At 39.0% G+C, this 25,158-nt stretch overlaps 1 protein-coding gene across 1 annotated transcript in view; it reads left to right on the top strand.

Moving 5' to 3' along the window:
• Window positions 1-25,158, top strand: part of LOC120801642 (microtubule-associated protein 2-like) — a 73,038-nt gene that overhangs the window by 36,802 nt on the left and 11,078 nt on the right. The window contains exons 3-4 of the mRNA XM_040148802.1: window positions 7,999-8,139; window positions 20,264-20,531. Coding sequence (XP_040004736.1) covers window positions 20,321-20,531 — 211 coding nt within the window. The 5' untranslated portion in view covers window positions 7,999-8,139; window positions 20,264-20,320. The remainder of the gene's footprint in view (window positions 1-7,998; window positions 8,140-20,263; window positions 20,532-25,158) is intronic.

The following is a 25,158-nucleotide window of genomic DNA, read 5'->3' on the forward strand; positions in this document are numbered from 1 at the left end:
ATTTGTTTTTTGCTAACTCTTCAAGAAATGTGGGTATTGTCATCTGGCATTAAACAATGTAGTTTGAACTCTAGTCCATACCTTAACGTTAGAGGTGGGGAGGCTGTCTTGATAGTACATTCTCTGAGAGTCATATTGCAGCATTGTACAGGGTGAGATAAAGACCTTAGCTTGCAGGGCACACACTCATCAAAAATTAAAGCTTTACATAACCATATGATTTAGAATTAAACCTTCTAGGAACCCATTTTACTGTATTACTGAATAATCCAAAGCTCTAAACTTTTTCCAGAAACGACTTGAGGAATAAGCACATTTATTTTATCTCCTCACATAGTTCCAGTTACATTGCAAATACATAAGATCCTTGCATTTCCAAAGCTGTAAAAAGCTCCTTCACTTGAAACACACAAATGTGCACACGCACACACACACACACACACACACACGTTTGTATTTCTATCCTTGTGAGGACTTTCATTGACATAATGCATTCCCTAGGCCCTTACCCTAACCTCAACCATCACAACTACATGCCTATCCAAACCATTACACTAACCCTAACCTAAAACTAATCCTAACCTGACCCCTAAAACCAAGTCTTAACCTTCAAACAGCCCTTTAAGGGAGTGTCAGAAAGTGAGGACTGGCTAAAATGTCCTCACTTTCCCAAAATGTCCTCACTCCGACTCAATCTGGTCCTCTAATTGTATAGACATACAAGTACACACAAACACACACATGCACATACACCTGAAAGATTGGAGCACTTGAATATTGGAGCACATACACAAACGCACACACACGCTTGAAGATTGGAGCACTTACACACACACACACACACACACACACACACACACACACACACACACACACACACACACACACACACACACTGCCCACCGCAGACTCCATTAAATATGGCTTGACAGGTGGCTGCTGGATGTGCAGTCCCAGAAGACAGAACAAAGCACTTTCATCGTGTGTGTGTGTGTGGGTGTGTGTTTGTGTTTGTGTGTGATAGAGGTGCAGGTTTGCATAAGACATGAGCAGAAAAGACCTTCACATTGGGGAAGGAGAGGATAGTTTGAAATGATGTCAACAAAAATCTCTCATATACTATCTCTCTTTAGTGTGTGTTTGTGTTTGTGCATATGTGTGTTTTCTTATAAATACATCATACTGTATTTGTGCATTAGTTGTAAAGTACATCACACCTCCTGTTATGTCACTGATGTACTGAAAAAAATAGAAAGCTGAAGATTGGAGTTCAGAGACTATTGACATGGAAAAGACAAGTTATATATATATACACATAATACACATATGCCACTTTTTTAGAGGTTTGTGGCAATGACACACCTTCTAGTGGCCTAAAACAGTCTAAAATCTAATGAAATCTAATGATATTAATACAAACTATGAAACTATAATGTTAAATTACGTTTGATCACCAACACAGGATTATTTGACAATAGCATGAAAGGACACACTATTTTGGTTTGGTTGAGATGAGTTTAAATAGCCTGATATCATTTTGTTAGCAGTAATTAAAGTTAGGTAAGTAAAATAATGGGCCCAATGATTGGCCAGTTATAAAATAGTCTTATACCTCAAATAAGTTTAAACTGAGCACAGGTTATCAGGGTTGAAGTTCCTGTGTCTGCTGGTTGTGTAATCATGTCCTTAGGACCTTAATAAGGGGACAATATGTCAGTGTTGTTTTCATCTTATTGTCCTGCAGGACGGTATAAACATGGTATATACAGTTCAAAGTTACGGAAAAAGCAGTCGCTGGGCCTCAAGATATTTTTGCCGAATGAGATACACAGTTTGTGTTTTGTAAAAGTAATTTGTGTTCATATTAAATGTACCCTTTAACTAAGCTACTTCTGACCTGCTGTCTTGGAGAGGGAAAATGATGGATTTTGTCATCTGGTGGAGGAGAGAAATTACTGTAACTCTCCATTTCCATCAGTTTAATTAAAACAACAATGCTGCTGTTAATTTCATTTGATCAAATATTTACTAACTTTGCTTATTTATGTTTGGTTTGGTTACAGATCGTGTATTTTGTAATGAAAGAGAACCCTGTAACTTAAAATGTATTCATTAATTTATGCTGATAGTGATATGTAATCATTTTTCAAATGTGGTCAGTGGAGGTATGAATGAAAACTCTTCTCTGTTAGAAAGAAGTGTAGCTCAACATGTGTTTTTTTTTTTTTTTTTCTGGCCTTGGGGAAATTTGTTTTAGAGCGTTCTTTTCATGGCGGTAAAATTGTACTGAATTGTACATGAGATATCATGAGATATCAACATCTCTTTGCAAGAAAACTGTTTATTTTCAGTATGGGTCACATCAAAAAAGATAGCAATATGTTTGGCCAGATGGAAAATAATTTCTATACGCTTTAATGCAACACAGATTGTAGCTGAGTGATAGACAGTTATTGTATAACAGTAGCTTATGATTTTCTGTCTGTTGCCGTGGAATAAGGAAGTGAAGGCTATTTCTTATGATAAGGAGGAAAGAATAGAATTGACTGTGTGAAGGAGTCACTCTGATGAAGGTTGCATTATTACCAAAATACCTGCTATACAAGAGCACAATATACAGGGGTTTACTGAGGGTTACAGCAAGTAAAAAGTTACTGATTTCAGCATTAAACAAGAAGAAGTTTATTTTATCCAAATCATTTTCCCATTGCAACATTTTCTTCTTCTTTCTTCTGGTATTTCTTTGTGTAACAAAGCTGCTGGCAGCTTTACCCTTCATTATTTTCCAATTCTGAAACCAGATGGTAATGTACCATCTCTAATGTACCAGTAATACAGGTAGTGTACGACAATACTCTTATGTCACTATATACTATACAGTATATAGTAAAGCCTTCATATAGTATAGTAACAGTATGGCTGCTGTTAGTTTATAGTTTGTTTGTTTTTTAATGTTTTTCTGTACCAAGGACTATTATTTTATATCTTTAAGCTCTCAGTTCTTAATGCTGTAAGAAATAACTGAATGCAGGGACTTTTTCCACTAGATAAACCTAAACAGTTCCTCATATTTTTCTCATCTGTATCATTAAAGTGAACACTGGCAGAATTCCTGATCTGTTGGATATCTCCGTAATCATTAAGAAAAAAGACACAGCATTAAAGTGGATCTATTTTCTGTTTTGATTGTTGACCACCTGGATACTGCTCATACAGTTGATTCTGGGCAGCTACAGATCTACTCTAGATGATCAGTGTAAAAGTGAAAAGGACAACCCTGCTGGTCTAAACTCATGGCATATTTTAGATCCACGATGCCTTGCAAAGGCCATATTAACACACTGGACAAACCGGTGAGCGTGGCTGCCAGAGACTGGCTGTGGGCTCCAGAGCTTCATCAGTCCTGTTTCTGGTTTCTGTCTGCTGTCTGCCTCTGTGTCACCACAGTTCAAATTTGTATCCTCTCAGACAACCACCAAACTTTTTTCTTACTCATTATGAGTCATTTTGCTTCAAAGCATTTCATTTGCATTTTTATTGGAAACTCTTGACCAGGCATAATTGAAGTTACATGGGTTGAACATATAGGGCAGTGTGGTACATCTCACAATGAGCTTTAATGCAGCCTTTTTACACAGATTTACTAGCAATTTTTTGGCTATACAATAACCACTGGCTGATTAATTTTTACTGCTTTTCCATCCCACATATGTTTATATTTCTATAAAAATGATATACTGTATTTTTCCATAAAACAACTTTTCTTCATCAAAGAGAAGGACCAAAAAAGGAGTAAAGGCAGTTTTGATACCACCATTGAGTGACATAAGGTATCATAATAAGGTGCAGAGATGCGTCTTCTGCCTGAGGTGAGTTGTCTCCTGGTGTAAAGCGTTGTGTATAAACCAACCTGCTTATTTACACAGAAAACAGGGCTCTCCGAGGTCCTTGTCTGATGTATGACTCACTTGTGACCCTAAACTATTCTTTAGCTGAGGCAAAAAAAAAAATAGAAATGTATCTTCTGCTTTTCTAAACATTGTTGGTTTCAAAGCTCCGAGGATATGGCTCTTAGCTACAGGCTGGCATTAATTTCAGTCCAGCTCCTCTGCTATTTCTGTTCTCTGTAAAGTAGGCTAAAATACCAGAATGGACTGAGTTAAGAGAGTTCTCGATAACGGAGTTAAATGCAATAACATTCTCATATTTCAGCATTTGTTCCATTAAAAGTATAGCTATTCAATCGGCAATTGAAATAAAATGCACTTAAGAGAAAAAGAGCCATTGGGAGTGGCCTTTGCTGTCTTCAAAGAAATATTTTGTTACATTTATGTGCCGCTGTTTTTCAAAAATAAGATTGTACCATGCCAAACCTACTGTCAATCATGTCATGACTGGTACTTCAGATAAGGGTGAAAGCACATGTGCCGACATGTTACTGTATATGCCATGTGCCAAGTACTGAGATAAACCATTTTTAAGGAGCAAATATCAAAACATGTCAGAATAAGGCAAATAAAGAAATGGAAGTGAATTTTAAAATAGATTTTAATTAGATACTAGGATGAAGATATTTGTTATTTGATAAGTTTTGTACATTGTGCTGCACTAGCCCGGGCTCAGACCTTTGAGTCACCCACAACTCCCAATTTCTTCAGTGATTCAAAAAGATCTAGAAATTGAATGAATAAAATTAAATTAACCTGAATTTGTTCAGATTATCAGCATACTGGTGCTTTTAAAAAAAAACAAAAAAAAAACAAGTATATTAGCATCCCAGGTGTGCAGGCATCTTTTTCTTTCTTCCCACCTCCAGAACTCCCACCTCCCTTTTTAGTCAATGGGACATAAGAACATAAGTCATTTTTTTGTTATATGGTAAAGAAGAGGCTTGTGGTGCAGCTGACTCACTCAGCTTTGATCCTTTGGAAAAGCAACAGATCTCATCAGCACTTAAACTCTGCCCATAATGACTTATTATATATGGATAAATATAATAATATTGCTGAGGTACTGTCTGCACTTCTTCAGCAGTACTTGGCAGAGGTGAAAGGACACTGGTTATATCATGCGTGGGGCAGTGAGGTATCTTCTGTAAAGAACACATTAGGGCTGTTACAGACTTTGTATTCTTTAAAGTGTCTGTGTCAGTAGTGATCTTAGCATGAAGACTGAAAGCAGGGGGAAACGCCTTAGTTTTGCTCAAAGTGGAAAATCATCTGACCAAAAACACCTCTAAAGTGTGTTTAATTAAAAAAGTGTGAAAAGTGTTAGAAATATTAAGTTTTAGAGCTATTGGTAGGCAGCTTTTTTTGGCTGGACCGCAACAGTGAGGCCAGCTTTCCAAACGCAAATTACCACGACTGAGTGATGAAGTTACAGCAATGGTTGGCTGGTAGAGTGTTGGAGTTTCCCCATTGGTCGTTGTTCTTTCAAAATGAACTGGCGCCAACAGTTTCTGCTACGTCCTCAGGGCAACCTTTACGGGCAGTGTTGCCAACTTAGCGCCTTTGTTGCTAAACTTTCCAACTTCTCAGATGCCGTTAGTGAAAATGCACCTAGCAACAAATCTAGCGACTTTTTGGAGAAACCTTAGTTACTTTCCGTAGAGAGTATTACACCACGAGCGAGGGGTCGCGCTTTCCCTCCGCGGGCACACCTCTCTGCGTCTCATTCAGTTGACCACGTGGCAGCTGCACAGATGTGAATGAGCTTCTAACTTTCTCTGAGTGATCATTTTACAAGTAAATATAGCTGAAATCACAGCACAGCCGTGATTTTTTTTTTCAGGATTTTCGCAGTGCGGAACAGCAGCTTGGAAATGTCACTATTTCATACTTGTACCGTTGTCTGACAACAGAAACAGAAAAACATGTAAATGAAAACAGCTTTATTGGGAATTTGGCTGTATTAAATTACTCTATATGTGAGCACAGAGTAGGAGCGAAGAAAACTGATAAGGGGCTGAAACCAGCTGACACCAGGCAAAATGCAAATATGACGCAATAATGTCATGAATAGGCTAATTAGACTATAGTGTCATCCAGCAACATTTAGCGTCTTTTTCAAGCAGGCTTTAGCTACTTTCCATTGAAAGTAGTTAATTACAGCGTTCCACAACAGTTTTCAACTACGTCCTCAATATTCACATTGGCCTTACGTGGTCCAGCTCTGCTTCCGCTCTCTACGCTCAACTAGACTAATCAGCTGCTGATTCTAGCCCTTTACTTATTAGACAAACATAAGAGTCGTATCGATCTTCTTATCTGACTCTTTGTGACAGCAAATAAGCATTTTTCACAGAAATGTGAAATCATTCCTTCAACTTAGTTGTTAAGATGTAAATGTATGTAATGCAAAACAAAACCAAAAATTGCCATTATTGAATTTGCATTTTTACATGGACTGTATGTTACCTTTGAATAAATTAAAATAGTGATTACTATCATGTTTTGCTCAGACAAGTCATCTTCCTACAATACAGGCTTTACACTCACTGTCTGAATCGTATGTCCATGCATTAGCTGATTATTTTGGACAGGACACAGTGGTAATGACAATAGGGGTTTAGTACGCAAGTACAGGCTAAAGACAGTTAATCAAATCGAGTGTCTGCTTCTTGGCCTCTTCATATTACAGGCAGAAATCAAGAGATGAAAAAGAAGAAAAGGCTTTTTGGATACAACTCAGGAAAACCAAAGACAGAGAGACAAGTGTCGAAATGTAGATGTCTGATTGTTTCTAAACCAATTCTGTACACAAATTGAAATATTAAGATGCCTGAAACTAATTAGCTTAAAAGCACTTGCCTGATATTGGTTGTGTATGGCATTTATTATTTAACATACTGGCAAGCAAGTGACACTTTCATCTCTCATGCAATCAAATTATTTGATTAAAAATAATGTTCTCATGTACTTGCAGCCACCAGTGTTGCTTGAGGGAAAATATACTTTTGAATGCTGATCAGAGCTGGGCTATGCTCTGGTCCCTCTGCAAGTTTGAATATTAGTAGTGGAACAGAACAATTGTTGTTCGCCTGCAGATATTCCTAATAATAACCTTTTATCTGAGCTCAGTAGTCATAAAATACCCATTCAAACATTCAAAAGCCTTTTTGTTCGAAATACTGAAATATGGACACCATAACCCAAAGTACATTATTAGTGGCTGCAGTTCAAATCTAAGTAGATAAAATACAGAGTGAGCATGACACTAATCCTCTAATTAATTCAGCCCTAGCTTTTGAAGTTTCTATGATTCTTAAGTGTGTCACTGAGAAGCTTAGTCAACTCAATGGAGATTTTTATAAGATATACATTAAAATGCATTTTGGTCATGTTTTTCCATGACATTTGGTCATTTGTGTAAGCCCATCTTTTTTGATTAAGTATGAACTATTCCGTCACATCGCCTGTGCATTCATCTGGGTTCAGTGGATAAAGAAGAAATGCTTGTGTCAAACTGTAGGAGGTTATATGCAAATGATCTCTACAACAGATGATGGCTGATTATATAATCTACACTCAATTGCCAGTTTATTATGTACACCTTACTTGAACTAATGCAGTCTAATACAACAGCTCTGAAAAAGGAAAATACTATGTTTTTTGTTTAACCCATGTATAATATTAGATACATATAAACCCTGTTGTATAATATTAGTTTTAGTTGATGTACCTTTTCATTGGCATATTTTCATGTTTCTTAAAGCTTGGACAGTGATGTGTAGGGAATTTTTCATCTTTTCTGCATCATCTGTGTGGAATACCTCACAGAAACATAACTAAACATAACTAAAATGAGCTAATTCTCTTTCTTTCTTCTGAGATTGGCAAATAATTCCAAAAACTGTTGACTGTGCTATGTGCTGCTGCTTTGTTCACCAGCTGTCCCTCAGAGAAGAAGATCTTTGCTTATGTCCAGATTAATATGGACAAATACAGTTTATGTAGAAATTTTAAAAAAAGTATTGATCTTCTTTTTCATAATTAACAGGTGCAACTACAAGGCTGCCCCCCCTTGGCTTTTAGTATTCCTCCCGCAATCTTGACATCAAGCCTGTGAGATTTGGAGAGAGTACAGATTTTTTGCATCCAGCTTGACTCATCATCATCAGGTCCCAGACCAACTGACCAGGTACGGATGCCTGTTGCATGTGTTGCCAAATGTGGTGGCTGATTTGTAGCCAATTGAATTTTGCTGCTCTGAAATTTAGCCCATAGAACTTATTAAAAAACGGAGATTTTCCTGCTCAAAGACGCACCTCTTTGAACTAGCTAAGTAAGAAATGTATTGTCTGAAAAAGATACTTAGGTGTTGTATGTGAGCATTATCTCTCGTACAGTTAAAATGAAAATACTCTATTTCAGCTTTTTCACAGGCAGTAATATTCCCTTCATCTCACAAAGGAGAGATGAAACTTAAGCACATACACTAATCACTTTTTCAGATCATTTTATTTTCATGTTGTGTGCCTATAACCTAGCTATACGCAGTGGTTAAAGTGGGATTTGGCAGGTGGGGGAACCCTAAGATCTGGTGTAGCAATGCAGCGGGGAATTATCCGCTGCTATCGAGGGTTGACAGTCCACCGACCCACTTATCAATCGAAGGTGCCAGAGCGGTGCCAATCCGGATCATTCCGGCCCCCTTTAACCCCTGGCTATACCCCTAAACTACTGCAGCTCTACAGGTAACACAACCCTGAATGTGAAGTGATCCTCTGACCTTCAAAACTAAGTGGACAGGAAAAATGTGAATGTAGGTCTGGTAGGATCAAAATTATTTCTGGCAATGTGACTATGAGAGTAAAGGCATTATTGTGTACCAGGATTGCTGTGGCTGCTCACCGTGCCTGAATGAATGATGCCCAAATCAGCCAAAACCTCATACAGTAACAGTACTAACCCTGGTCAGAACCGAATTCATTTATCATAAAAATTAGAGACGCGGTGAATACCTATCAGAAAGAGAAAAAGAAACATTTACAACAAGAGACAGAGGGAGACTGAAAGTACCTCCACTGATGAAATAGCTGTGGGGGTGGATGTACATGTGAGTGCAGGCTGCTAGGAGCCGTGAGTGGGAAGTGGGCATTGAGTGGGAAGAGAAGAGCTGCTTTAGTGAGACAATCAGCACCAAGGCCCAATGAAAGGCAGTCACGCTTTTATGGCTCCTCTTTGTTTTCTGCACTTGTACATAGACATAGTTCGAGGTAGTGAGATGGGTTATGGATGATGGATACAAGTGTTTGGTTTTTTGTTTTTGTTTTTAATGTGTGCCTGCCATTATCTGTTTATGCATGTATATATGGAGGTCCGTAGCTAGTTTTCCCTCCTATTATTTTCATGCAGGAATCATTACGGCCAAAACGTGTAAAAACGTGCTATTTGATTGTGTGATGCTCTGGTTTGTGCCAAAATCTGATATATATAAATTTTGTGTAAATATAACAACAAAACAAACAAACAAAATTACACAGTGCAGCAGAATACCATATTTAGTGAGAACCTAAAAGCCTGTATGTAATGGACGGTGTGTGAGAGAACAACATCAAGAATGGGGAATGACAAAAATTATGTAATGTCTGTATAGTACGTAGTAATGAAACAAAAACAAATGAACAATGTAGGGAAACCGTTGTCAAAAAGATAAAATAGGTATCATCAAAGAGGGACGCACCAGTTTGAAGTGGATAAAGATGATCATTACAAATGATTGATTGGTTGTCTGCTTTTATAATTATATCATTATTTTAGCGGCTTTTTAGTGGCTCCCTCATCTTTGCTACAGTTTGAAGATTCAAAATACTGGAGCTTTAAATTTGATGATCACAAAAAATGTGACTATGACCGGGCTGTTTTACCGTCCTAAAATGAGGTGTAAAATAGGTCTCAAAAAGGATTAAATACATTTTGAAAATTCATAGATAATAAAGACATCAATTCATTTGAAGTGCTTAAATTAAAATAGGATTTGCCTGATTCCTCACTTTTTAAAATATTTTCAAGTAAGAAGCTACGTGTGTCGCACGATGCTTTCAACATCAAATTTAGAAAACAAAAAATTTAAGGACAAATTATAGTACAGCAAAAATAGGAGAGAGAAATACCATTGTGATTGACACTGAGCAATCAGGGCACGTTTGTACCAGGACTCATAGAACAAGTGATTGACACCTGGAAAGAAAATATTTGGAAGATAGAGACGCAGTAGTTTATTTTTCCCAAATACATGCTAAATATGATGTGTCTGCATCTTCTAAACTATAGAGGGAATGTGGAGAAATCTTGTGGACGAATGAAAAGAGCTTGTGGAGCAAATTTAAAAACATGGAGAAAATCACTCGTAAAATCTGAGGAAATACCGGAGGATTCCAAACAAAATGGGCTAAATATCTGTGCTATGTTAAGGGAAATCATGCTGACACCTTAGATGGGTGGAAGTGTATTCATTTGATTATATGTATAGATATGCATGCTCACACAGACTTGTATGCATGTATAGGTATGTATGTGTATGTACACATAGTATATCTCCTCTGTCTTTCCTGATGCATTAATGTAAATGCTTACTGGGCTTCACTGCATTAAGGACACGTCTTTATATATAATTTTTTCCTTTTCTTCTTTAATTCAGTCATTATTATTATTATTATTATTATTGTTATTATTATTGTTATTATTGCATTTCCCCTGTGTATCCCAGTTAGAGGTTATGAACCTTTCATGGATATTGTCAATTCATTTTTTTAGTAAAGTATTTGAAAAAATTGCACTATAGAGGAATGTATAATATTATGAGCTACCTGTTTAGTTTATATAACATGTAAAAGTTTTATAAAAGGTCATGGTTATGGTCAAGGTCTGGTTTAGTTAAGCAACTAAAACTACTTGGGTGAAGGTTCAGGGAAAAGTTCAGGGTGATGGTTAAAAGAAACAATGACCGTAGATATGAGACAGTCTCTGGTGTCAAAGCTAGTCACTTTGTACACCTTGCTATCCACCTAGTCCTCTTCCTCAAGAGGTTTTGCAGTAGAAAACCTCTTAGAATCAGTTGCGAAACAGGAAGCAGCTGGTGCCTTTCCTTATTGTGCTCTCTTCTTTTTGCCAGTGCTTGGTCATAGGTTGAAATGTACCAATAACATAATTCCTGGATTGATGCTGCTAAGAGCTATTATTTTGGGTGGCATATTGTGGGCATATTGCTTTGATGAAAAGCCTTTGAAGCTGCATTTACAGTACACCATCACTGCAACTCTCCATTGAACGCTGCTCTAATAAGGTCTTCTTTTAACAGCATTTTTAAGCAGACATGAGGTGGGTTTCATTTCAAGTTTTATGAAAGGACAGTGGTGAAAAATTACCAAAAAAAAAACATATTTCAGTCAAACATAATACAGCTTCTAATGTCTTACTGTGGAGAATCACTCACAATGAATGAATTTTCATGAATATATGCCATTTTCATACAGTATGAGAAGGACCTTTTTTTAGTCCTTTTAGTGACGAACTTGGGGATAAAATTACCAGACTGCTGGACTCCATGGCCTAGTTTGGCACAGATATAGGCTAAACTCTACTTTCTCCTGCTCCAGTAAAACCACCCACAGGCCTAACACATGCATTTTATCTCAGAAATCCCCTGAAACAGTTCAAGGAAAAGTTTGACATTCTTGATGCCAAGAATTAGATGAGAAGATTGATGCCACTCTTGTGTTCAGATAGATAAACATGTACCTGGAAGCAGTGGAAAGTTAGCTTTAGCCTAGCTTTAATACTGGAAACATTGGGAAACTGCTAGTCTGGCTCTGTCCAATGGTAACAATTCTACTTACCGGCACCTGTAATGCTCACTAATTAACAAGTTATATCTCATTTGTTTAATCCATACAAAAGCCAAAATGTAAAAATGACAATACCCCATTTTATGTGGGCTAATGTGCAGGATTATTTCTTGGCCAGGAGCAGTTTCCAGGTAACCAGCCAAGACTCCAAGAGGTTACTGGTCCTGGCCAAGAAATAGTTTTGCACATAAGAGATGGTAAATCGTTGTTTTTAGTGTTAGTTATTTAGTATTAGTATTTATGCCAAGCTAGGCTAGCTAGCTGCTGGCTCCAGCTACACATTTACCATACATACACGAGAGTGGTATCAATTTTCTCATTTAACTCTTTCCAAGAAAGCAAATAAGCTATTCTCCCAAAATGTCAAACTATTCTAAACATGCATATGGACTGTATGTCCTTGCTTTCAAGTATGTACATGCCTATGCACATGTATGAACACACACATGCACACACATGTGCGCACACACACACACACACACACACACACACAGACTCAGAAGAACTAGATCTTGCATCCCTATGCTCCTCTCCTGCTCTCTAGCTCCTGCAGCGAGACAACCCTGAAAGGAGAGCCCTGCAATGCAGCATCTGTGTGACTCACACACACGCACACGCGCACACACACACACACACACACACACACACACACACACACACACACACACACACACACACACACACTGTGAGATGACGGCGTGTGAAGGCGCACAGATCGTAGGAGGGAGATGAGGAGAGAGAGAGAGAGAGAGCAGAGTGAGGGGAAAGATGAAGCCTGTTGAGAGGTGGAGGAGGAGGAGGAGTGAGAAGGAGGAGGAACGGGGACAGGAGGAGGTGGAGGAAGGTGAAGAGGGAAGAAGAAATAACAGGTAGGAGGAAGATTTATAGGTGGAAGGAAGCTAAGAAATCAGACAAAAGAATATGAAGAAGCTGATAACAGCCATGGAAAAGACAAAAGGGCTACTTAATTAGTTTTGTGATTACCTTGTCTGGGCAAATTTCTTATGGCTGATGCATTCACAGACAGTTTATCAGTCTTGCTTCATCTCTTTAAGCTGGACACATTTTGTGATACATGCTTGAACTGACAAGGGGAAAACTGTCTTGAAACAAATGAAAAATACTAGAATATTTCCACCGCTTGCTAATCAGTCTTTGGAAGATTTTTGATTGCTGTATGATGTTGTCATTGGATGTTGCTTTGCTAATTGCTAGTTTTATAGTGAGGAGATGTTCTGTAGGAGCAGCATGTAATCTGCTGACATCTGCAAGCTCTTGCTTGATAATTTTTTGAGCTAAGATAATTCATGTTCTCTATAACAACTCCCTATCAATACAAAACAGCACTCAGTGGTAAGGCTACAGAACAATTAACAGAAAACACTCTGTTCAGTCATTGAGCTTTCGAGATTTAAAATTTTACAGTCTCTGTCTTAATGGACTATATTTATGTTTTGGCCAGACAGCCCACCTGCTATTTTGAGGCCATGGCGATACCTACGTGGAACAAGTGTTTGTGTATGTTAGCGTGTTCTTGTTTGACTATACTTATAAAAGTCTCGCCCTGCCAGTACATGTTCATCCTGTTGACTGGAGCTCATTTTTGTATGGATTGTGCGTCAGTGAAAAAACATGGCTGGAAAAAGTGAAAGTCACGCTTTTCCCTCCCCTGTCAAGGCACTAAACTCCCAATTGCTTTAATACCTTAGTGGATGTCAATAAAATGCTGTGGTCGTACTGGGGAGCATAAAGTGTAAATGTGTTAACTTGTCAGAATGCGAAGCAGGGAGTTTCTGGAAAACATTATGATGCTTTTACACATTTTCTACCGTGAATTAAATTTTTAAAGGGTCCCATATTGAAGAAAGTCTCGATTGTTTGATTATAAAGGTGCTATATAGATACTGTCTAGGTCTACGTTCAATATAGATACTGTGAAAGAATCAAAAACACTCAATCGGTAGAGAAATTCACACAGCTCTCTTCTGATCAGCTGACCAACACAAAACTTCTCTCCAGAGGCTTAGCAAGGACAGCCTTGCTAAACCTCTGGAGAGAAGTTTGAGAGAGGAGACGTAACACTACACTGAGATGGTTTTGGTTTTGGTACTTAAAACCACAAATATATCTTATGGATATCAAAACTTAGAATAAAACACTAGAAAAGTGTAAAATATGGGGCCTTTAAAGATACAAATGAAAAATAAATTGGAAAGAGCTTCTACAAATACTTTTTATCTTTTGGGATTTTATTTTTTGTCAGAATTAAAAATGTAGCTAAAGCTCAAATCATAAGAAAGAAAAATCCAATGTTTCATGTACCCTTTGGGCTATTCATCTCTCTCACTAAATAACCTATTTCCTGAGCCACATTTTTTAGGAAGGGATGAGATGTACCCTGACTGGTCTGTTCTGAGGGCACAGTGAGGAAAAGTGCCCCCTACAGCATCCATAGCATGATTTTCAGGTTTTGTGATACAAAAAAAAAACTGCCTGGCTGGCTTAAACCTTGCACAAGACATATTTTCTGGATTATTTTCATCATTTCACATCAACAGTGTGTTGGAAAATTCAACTCATCACTGCTGATTCACTCCTGGAAAGGGATCAGTATGCTGGTATGAGGTACAATAGCTGAAAGGAGCAGAGAGGATTTGGATGTTGAACCTTGACACAGCCTTTTGTGCACTCGTAGCACTTTCAGGACGTAACAGTTTCACACCGCAGTATGTGGCAGCATTCGTGGTAATACTCTGCCTTAGTCTGATATTATGAAGTAAATATGAATTATTAATGTGCACTTTGAAACAAATCCAGATGTGAAGCAATAATCACAGTTCGTGTTCTTATATACGTACTGTACATGTTGCCTAGCAACCAGTTTGAATCGCTACTGTTGAAAAAACTGCATAGTGTGGTGGGGAAAAAATATACAGTCACGTGATTATTATTTCATTATACTGTACCTAACAGTACCTATTAGTGTTTGAAAACCATTGTAGTCTCAAGTGACATTCATGTAAAGTAAGAAGCTTTCTCTCGTAGATTGCGGCTAAGACAAACTTTATATTTACTGTTGCCATTCTATCAGTGCTATCTTAATCCCACTTCACCTACTCAAAACAGAAAGCTAAAAGCTATTTGGTATTAGAAGATAATTTTCGAGTTAGGCAGTACTAACCCAAAACAGATTGATGTCTTGTTGTTTATATGCTTTGAACATCATGTCTTGCCATCATTTACACATATGCTAACCTACATATGGTTTGTTTAATCCATTCCATCACATTATGTACTTGCCTCTCCTCCTTTGGATCTCAGGTGTTTAAAATTCACATTTAAAGTTCACAGTTAATTTAGAACATGCCTTTAAAAGCAGGTCAGGAAAATCAAGTGCTGGGGCAGTGGATAAGTGGTTCTTGCCATTTTTCATAACACTCTCTGAATGCATTAACATTTTGTGTTGAATATGACAGTACAATGCAATATCAATACACCTTCATTCTACAAGTGTATGCATGTTTGTGTTCATGCATTTCGTACAGTTATATCTTTGAAGATCTATTGATTCAGTCAACATTGTTTTCTGGGTGTCCAGGAAAGCTCATTTTCTGTTTTATTCAATGTTTACAGAAGCAAGTGGAGGCAGTAGAAAACATCCACTCACAGAAAGGCAGCTTTTCATATACACTCACAAACCACTTAGGAACACCATACTAATACTGGGTAGGGCCTCCCTTTGCTCTCAAAACAGCTTCAGTTCTTTGTGGCATGGATTCCACAGGATGCTGAAAACTTTCCTCTGAGATTCTGCTCCGTGTTGACATGACTGCATCCCATCATTTCTGCAGCCAATCTCCGGTTCTACCACATCCCAAAGGTGTTCTACTGGATTCAGACCTGGTGACCGGGGAGGCCACTGAAATACACTGAACTCATTGTCGTGTTATGAAACCAGTGTGAGACGACTTTTGCTTTGTGCCAACCATTAAAAGTTGGTATATTGTGGCCATAAAGGGAAGCAACATGGTCAGCAACAATACGTTTGCCAAGAAAACATTCCTCACACCATTACACTACCACAGCCTGGACTGTTGACACAAGGCAGGTTTGGTCCATGGGTTCATGCTGTTCACGCCAAATTATGACCCTACCATCTGCGTCAGGGTTCGACGTGTTGTGCAATCTGAGATGCTTTTTCTGCTCAGCACAGTTGTCAGGAGTGGTTATCTGACTTAGCGTAGCCTTTCTGTCAGCTCCAACCATCCTCCTCTGACCTCTCTCATTAACAATCCGAAGAACTGCCCCTCAATGGTTGTTTTTTGTTTTTCACACAATTCAGAGTAAACTCTAGAGACTGTCATGCGTGAAAATCCCGGGAGATCAGCAGTTTCAGAATCACTCAAATCAGCCTGTCCGGCACCAACTATCATTCCATGGTCAAACTCACTGAGATCACATTTTTTCCCCGTTTTGATGTGAACCCTAACTGAAACTCCTGACCTGCATCTGCATGATTTTATGCATCGCACTGCTGCCACGTGATTGGCTGATTGGATAATTGCGTGAATATGCAGGTGTTCAAGTGTTCCTGATATATGTGCTCTTCATAAAGTGCTCGGTGAGTGTAAAAAAGCTTGCCATTACAAGTGATTACTAATTCATGAAAACAATTCCATCGTTGCGGTGTTACAAACATATAAAAATACTTAATGTAAAGGGGGTAGAGCTGTATATTTTTGATTGATGAGTAAAATCCCTAAAATTTGAACCCTGATGTTCCACCTTAAAGAGTTACAAGGTACAAGTTACAATCGTAAAAGTCCAGTAGCAGCAGTGTCCAGCTCTGCTTGTGTGCTCACTCTTTAATCTATTCCTTGCTGGTGCAGGGAGGGAGAGTTTTATCAGCATCAATCATCCCTCTAGCAACATGCCACAGGCTGTTTTCCAAGTGAGGAGACCTGCTGTCTACTGAGACGCCGGACATCTATCTCTATCATATCATCATCTCTTACAGTCTCACTCCTCACTGGACACAATGCCTAGAGGACAGTATATTATCTGGACTGTACACAGTATATCGTCTGCTATCCTGTGATCTACAATTATCTGCTCTTCACTTGCCTACATCATTTTCTTTCTTAAACTCCTCTTGTCAAGATTCTTGTTTTTTACTTTCCTCCTCTCTGTTCTCTCTTATTAACCCTCTGCACTTGTCTCCTTGCTACTGACCGCTCACCATCTCCAGATTTTTCACAGCACACAGTATACAGCAGTATTTTAAAATAAAATAGAGCAAATATATGGCATTTTAATAAGGTATGAGACACTTTACTGCATTGCAGCGCCAGTTTGTGTATACTAATGAGGGAGGCACAGTTTCACATGATAATGTTTCCCTGATGCCTCCCTAATCTCGAGACCCAGCATGCAGATTTGTATTGGTCCCGTTTCATTCTTCTAGGATTTGATCCAGCAGGTGGTGCTGTTTCATTCACACATTTAGCACACCCTTGTTCACAAACGCACAGACTATATACTAGCTCAACAGGCCCTCCAGGAAGCCTAGCCAAACTTCCTTCCCACCTCATGCATCACCACTGACACCCTGAGCTGGCCACCAGTCAGGATGGTCGTGTTGGGTCTGAATACCAGCCACAAAGCTCAAAGTGACCTTCATCATCAGTCAGACAGCACTGACGCATAGCATCGGGACAGCAGGCTCATCTCTGTATTTTATGACTTTTTATATTGAGAGTGCTCTTCGGTGGAGGCTTGAGCAGGGACACAGTGGGTGACCAAGCAACAGAAGAGACGGTGGCAGTGAAGGGGCGATCTAAAACATACTGCTGTGGCTTTTGGACAGAGACAGAGAGAGCACTTTGTGAGGAGGCTGTGCAGTGTTGTGTGCTGTGGAGTCTCTGTAGAGGCCTCATTCACACTGATGTTCCCTTCAGAGCTGAGTCATGCAAAGCTCCATTGACTCCTGACTTTGATCCATTTAGGCTGCGAGGGCTTACAGCCACCACATATTCTACGCAATTCTATTCTATTCTTTCTGTCTGTTTAATGCTGTCCTGCTCCTCTGTGCTCTATCCGTATGGTTTTCTGTTCCAGTGGTTTTCAACCTTTTTTTGTGTGACACCACACCCATTGTCCGATCAGCTCAAGTACCCTGTCATCCACACTGCCTGTTATGTTCCAAATGTTTTTTTTTTAATGGATTTTAAACTGGATTTTATTTGATACCAGTAATCATGTTACAGTGAATATTGTTACAGTTCCTTATCATATACAAAGTATAGTCAATCGTTTAATAGTCACAGTTTTTAGCAACGTTAGTGAGCCCCTGAATTTTATCGGGTGGCACCATAATTGGGTGGTTTTGAGTGAAATGTCACAACAACTAATGGATGCATTGTTGTGAAATTTGGCTTTGTTCAGTGCTTTGGGTTATGACCAAATACGTATAAAACTAATGACATTCCCATCAGCCTCAGCTGTACTTTGTGTTTTTGTGCTAATTACCAAATGTTAACATGCTAAAACACTAAACTAAGATGGTGAACATGGTTAACGCTGCACTTAAACAAACCATGCTGAAAGGCTGGCTGAATACTGAAACATTGTCCTCCTGGTATTGTCCATGTTTATGCTTGGTCTCTTTTACCTAGGCTATTTTAATTAGCTTTGGACAAGTTAGCATACTTACTTACTACTAATACTTAGCAGCAGTAGCTGGATGTTCCAACCATTTATCTGTTACTCTCAGCTATCTATTTCTCTAATCGCTTGCTAACTTGTTTTCCCAAACCCATCACAACATGTGCTGCTAAGGTGATACAACTGACTCGGGTTATTGGGGGCTGCGTCTTGTGTCATAATCTTAGTTGGTAGTTTACTGGTTATTTTGACAATAAATATACTAAAGATCATCCTTATACTAAATATCTATATTTTTTTTCCTTCTTGTCAAATACCCCCTGGCAACTGCAGAGGTGCCCCTCGGGGTACAAGTACCCCTGGTTTGCAATCACTATTTTAGTCTTTTCTATTTTATTATATTCTATTGCATTCTATCCTGTTCTCTCAGTGTGCAGACATTATTGAATGTATTGTGAATGCAGCTGCTAGTGTTCACTGTAGCAGTACCTTGGTCTTAGGCTGCAGTTATTGACTCTTGTTTTCTCCAGCATACTTCCCTTTAGTCTCTGGGTCTCCGTGGACTGCAGAGCTAAATGACAAATTGCTCCTTCACACATCCCCTTATGCACAACTACACAGGCTGCTCAGCAGTACCACCGGCCACAACCCTCCTGTAAAAATCATGAGATCCCTTTTGTTTTTGCTTGCATGCTCATAATTGTCTTTTTCTCACTCAAACCTTTGTCTATATCTTTTTCTGCCCTTTCACACTAAGGCCACATTAATCTGAAGGCCACTACTGGTGCTGTTATTGTAAGACTGAAACTGCCTCAAATAAGCATTATGTGCTGATGTCAGTGTCAATATCTAGGAAGAAAGTGGATAATAATAATAATAAATATAATATAGTCAACTCAGTTATCCACAGAAGGGGAGCAGACCCTGATTTATGGACTTAACATAGACAACCTTGTGTATTGATCTTAAGGCTACAATAAACCCATTCATCTCCTTCCCTCACCTTCTGCCCAATATTGTCCAAAAGATTATTGACTCTTGCTGCCTTCCCTGCCTCAGGCGATCATTTGGGCAGATCAGTATTTTACCCCTTTTGCTTCTGCTTGATCTCCTCTCAGCATTGTTCTGATCAGTCACATCTTCTAAGCATGGGATTTCAAGTACATGTAAGCCCTACCGTGATTGTATGGTAATGTTCTAACTGTTTGAAGTTTGGCAATTTTTGCTTTGCTGTTGGATTATCAGATAAAATTAAACAGTATGGACAATGTCTGCTACTTGTGTAACACTGGACTGGATGTTACCAGATTAATCAGAGCCTACCGTACATATCCACAACCCTGATACACATGAATCCAAGGTCTGCTCTGTTCATTTTCATCCCGTTGTGATTTCAACCGTGGGCCTCTGGCTATATGAGTCATTACAATCACACAAATCAATAGATTTTCACCTGCTCGCCAACATCCAAGGACAGTGTTTCACACAACCACCCACACACAAACTCACACAAGCACAGATGCGCTTTCAGAATTGTTGACAGTCAGGATCAGTGGAGCTGCAGCAGGGATGATAACTGATAAAAAGAGATTTGTGAAAGTGACTGATACAGTGTGTCCCATAGCCTCCTCTGGTCTGCATAGTCTTCATTCTTCTCTATGAAACATTGCTAACATTAATACCACTAACATGCTGAGTATTGACCATACCTCATCTTCTCTCTTCCCTCCTCCATTTCTTCCTGTCTCTCAGCCAAAAGGAGAGAACCCATCCCTTTCCCACCCTTTCCTGCTGCTAGCTAGCACCAGCATGGCAGACAGTCGACAGCCAGAAGACGGTGCTCCCCAGTGGGACCCGTCAGGAGGGCAGGAACCCGCTGGCACCCACGGAGCCAATGGCTACTCTTCCTCAGCATACAGGACCTGCCAGCCTGGAGGAGCCCACGTGGCCACAGCCTCCTACTCCGCCAGGGAGAACGGCTTCAATGGGGAGGTTACTGGGGCTCATGCTATAACTGCTGGTAAGATGTCCTTCAAAATTTTCTGTTTTACCTATTGTCAAAGATTCATTTGGCATCAATGTGCATTTATGGATTACAAAAATGTCAGGATGTAATGAGATCAGTGGCTGCACAGTAAAGAGAAAGATGGGGAACGACATGCAACAAAGGTCTCTAGCATGTATACCACCCCTAGAAAAAAATGTCTTTTTTTTTTTTTTAATCTAGTAAAAGCAAATTATTTTGAATCTTCAATTGTACACCCAGTATGAGTGTTGAAATGCTATTATAGGAAGAAATTCCTCACAAATTAAATGAAAAGTGGAGAGCAAATGTACTTTCCTCTCATGATTTAACGATTTATCTGAAGAGGTGCAGAGAGCTGTATTTGATTATAGCACATCAGCAAAAAGATAAAATATGAAGTGTCTCCAATCCATTTAGGCAAGTGCAGACATGTAAATGTACAGTATTATAGTAACTGTTTGGATCAAACCAGGTAAAACATTTGAACGCAAATTCAAGAGACAGTTGGCAACCAGTGGATAGTCAGAATCATGGGGAATGGAAAACATGTTAATGGCTTTTGCTGTCAGTTTGAAAAGATGTAAACAGAGACCTGAAGTGGAGGTGAGTTCTGTGGTAATGTGTGATTTAGAAAGTAAGAATCTGATTCAGAAGCATTACATCAGAAGCAGTGTTGAGACGCACATAGCAGGGGCCCTCTTTTTGACAACCAAGGTGCAAGCACAAGCAAAAGTCCCTTCTGGTCAGTTCATTATTGTTATTATTGATGACGCAGAAGAGATAACACAAAGGGGTTTGTCAATAAGTTACATGATTCTGTAGAAGTGAGGGGTTTCAATCAAGCCAAATCAGATCAGCAGGTTGATAACAGAGAGGAGAGTATGTCTGCTTTTTCTGTACTCATGTCCGTGTGTTTGTGTGTGTTATACTGTATGCATTGTGTGTGTTTGTGTGTGTTTTGTATATGGATGCTTCTGTCTGTGCTTGAGAGTGTGAGTGCATCTGTTAGTTTTTAACAGTGATGTGTGTGTATATGTTGTGATGTGTTTGTGTGTGTTTTTGTGTATATGTATTTGTGCTCTGTCTCTTCTTATGCATGGGCTTGAAATACTCTTGAGTCCTCACTAGAATCTCATACTGTTATTAGTGGCCCTGTAATTAACATCAACATTAAAATCTGTCTCTCTACCCCTTAGCCCCCCCACCCCATTCTCACTTACACCCAGGAGACAAGAATGATTATGAACCAGTGGTGTAACCATGGCAACAGCTGCCCCTACAATTTACTTTGCAAGGGCTTTTGTTATTTTTTCGCCTGTATCTTGCCACAGACAAGGCCCTTTTAGCACACGATGACAAGAGCCAATTAACCTCCCATCTCCTTATTATTAGGGCTTAACTGCTAGTTTTGAAGACTCACGATAGTATTTTTGAGTGTAGTTGCCCATTGCCATTGGACTATTTTTGTGGCCTAGATGTTTATCTTTAGATATTTTGTACCATTCAGTCAGGAAAAAATTGTGCAGATGATTGTGAGATGATTACATCTACTTTCAGGAACAGACTCCCCCTGCTGTTTTTGAGTGATTATTGTGAATCATAGTCAGACCGGCCATCAAGAGCAACAGGAGAACCCCCAGTGGGTCGTCACATTGGTGGGCTGGTGAACCTATCAAAAAAAACCCCATCAAGTGTTTACCGTCCCTGTCTGTCTCTGCACCGGCCCTCTCTGCATGCCTGTCATCCGGGTCGCACAAGACAACATGCAGCTCCTCCTGCACATGAGAAAAATCTCCGGTCTCCTGGATGAAAGCCCTGCGACTGACCTGTTCATGCAACACGACCTGCTCATCATCTGTGCTTTGTCACTCTTTATACAATCTCACCTGACTTCTTAAAGCCTATCTGGTAGAAAGCCTTTGCCGATTAAAATTCAATTCCAGCCAAAAGACATGACAGTAATGTTACATAACTTGCTAACACACAATATATGTACCTTTTGTTGCATGGAGAAATCAAAAATTACGTAGAAGAAAAAATGAGATGGAAAAAAAAGATGGAAAAAAAACTTTAAAAATTATCCTGGCGAGAAAGAAAAAAAAAAAAAAAAACTTGCCTTAGGGCTTCCGTACATTTACTTGAACTTATGTATGTATTAACAAATGTTTTTTTTCATTGGCTAGAGAAAAAAAAAATTTTTTGTTAATGTCAACTAATTCATCCACATTTTTCATAAAACAATCTACTAGTTTTCATGAGCCTAATGGATATAGTTAAAATAAATTAATTATAGTTATAATTAACAGTCAGTTATTTTGACTTCCCCTTTGAGTTTTGTGAAAAAAAACGTTTGTACTTCCCTTACAAAGTTGATCCAGTCTGCACCATACGTGAAAGGAAAGGGATTTGGAATGCCCATTTACATCTAATCAGTTTTGATATTCTGTTCATATGCAGCTAACTGATGAATCATGGGAACAGATGTGTATCTCTGCATTGTTTTGTGTGCATCGGATCAAAATTGTTGTTGCCCTTACAGTATATGCAAACTTCTCGCAGTGTCTCTAGCGCCACCAAAAGTTACAACCAGTTTTGGTCTATAAAATTTCAACTTCTTTGCATATCAACAAACTTTTTTCCACTGAATTCTAAAGGACAGGATGAAGAACCGTCCCACAAATATAATCCGGTTAATTTTTTCAATGAAATCAAGTGAGATTTGTCTAAAATACATATCAAAAAATAAAACCTGATGATTACTCAGGCAACATGGCTATATAGACCACACTTTTTAAATCAATAGTTCTTGTGACATTGCTCTCTAATAAAAATGAATCTACCTTTTAGCCAGTGGGTGAACATAATTAGCAACTGCAGAGGCCGTGTGTGTTCCTGGCTCAGTATTAACCCGTATTAAAGACTTGAGAGCAGTAAATGCCCTCTTTCCAACTTCAGAGTCATGGCTTGCAACTGATGTCAACAAGAAAACACTACTTTTTTCTTTGAGAGCAAATGGAGCTTGCTTAGATATGATATACTGTAAATCCCTTGACTGCATCATTTGTCTCAAGACCTTGTCCTCTAAGACCCTGGAGAAATGTTGCCAGCCTCCATCGAGTGCAGCACCCATCAGAGAGCAGAGATTCAGATCATGAGATCTAGTGAGAGGATATCCCTAAAATCAGATTTCCAACAAATATCTCCACTATCACTGAAAGTTAACATTAATCTAAAACAACGGCTAATGATGATGCCGTGTAGTACAAAATGGACAAAATGAATCAGTTTAAAAAGGAAAGTTGTCTCACAAATCAACAGAAATTCCCCCTCTGCTTCAGCTCTTACTGACAGTAATCTGTAAAAATAATAATGACCAGTGTAACAATACACATTTTCTGATCATTTGCATAAAAATAATGACACACATTCTCTCAGCAGCTGTGTAACCAAAGCTGTGTTTGTCTGCAGAGCGTCTTGTCAGCATACATTAGCATTGCCGCAGAGCTGGGGGGGGGGGGGGGGTTTACTGGGGCAGGATGGGTGACAGAAGGGCTGATGCTGGCACTCAGTGAACCTTCTGTCCCTGTAAAAAGCTCTTCAGACACAACAAGAACTACTGAAGCACGAAATTGCCCTCTTGACTTTCCTTTGAAATGAAGTTGAAAAAGCCAGCCAGCCATGCTGGAAGTGTTCAAGAGAAAGAGATGGAGAGAGGAAGAGAAAACAAAGTGAGCTAATAGAAACGGAAAGAATGGAAAAGGTTGTTGAGCTTATTCTAAGGAGTGGTTGGCTTGCATAAATCAATGGAGCCCTAGCGTTGTTATAGGGATATAACGTTGACTGATGTTTATGTCATTGAGTTGACGCAGATTACTGGGCATTGTTTCAAAAGGCCTGGACAAGTTTTTCTGTTGTTAAAGTCCCTCTGTCTCATCACCTTAAATCAGTATGTTTTGCTGCAGCAGAGAGATTAGCCCAAATGACACTTTGCTGTGAAGTGCGGACACAAACAAAATCCAAATCCAAAGTATGAGAATTTTTTTGCTAAATATTTTGGTACTTAAGGACAAAATCAAATATGACCATATTTTATGACAGAACATTTTAATGTGGTAAAAGGACGTAATAGCAATATAATACATTTTACACAGGATTGTTTTTATGCATAAAAAAGTACTCCTCTAATGTAGCATTGCACTGCTATAACATTGTCGGACTTACAATGGGCAGTTTGAGGAAAGAGGATCAAGGTCAAAGCAGGAGGACAAACATATTCCTTTTTAATACACAGATTCTTCTTCCTTCTCAAAATTTATGGCCCATTTAACCCACAGTGCAACTTAGCCGCTGACAGTTCACTTTGAGATTTGGATGTGTTTATGCTAGTAGTGGTTAATGTAGAGCTGGAGCTGATGGCCTGCATCCAGAGTTTCTTTACTTTTGAAACCTATAGTCTTCAGTCCCAACCCGTGCCGACACAAGTGACATCACTTTAAGGCAAGTTATCATACTTTGCACAGCTGCCTTTGGAGAGACAAAAGGCTAAATAAAACTCTTTCACATATGCAGTAGCACCCCCTAAAACCAGTAAACAGGATTTAATGGGTGAAATTGGTGGAGC

This window comes from Xiphias gladius, chromosome 16 (genome assembly GCF_016859285.1).
Source record: "Xiphias gladius isolate SHS-SW01 ecotype Sanya breed wild chromosome 16, ASM1685928v1, whole genome shotgun sequence".
Taxonomy (NCBI): domain Eukaryota; kingdom Metazoa; phylum Chordata; class Actinopteri; order Istiophoriformes; family Xiphiidae; genus Xiphias; species Xiphias gladius.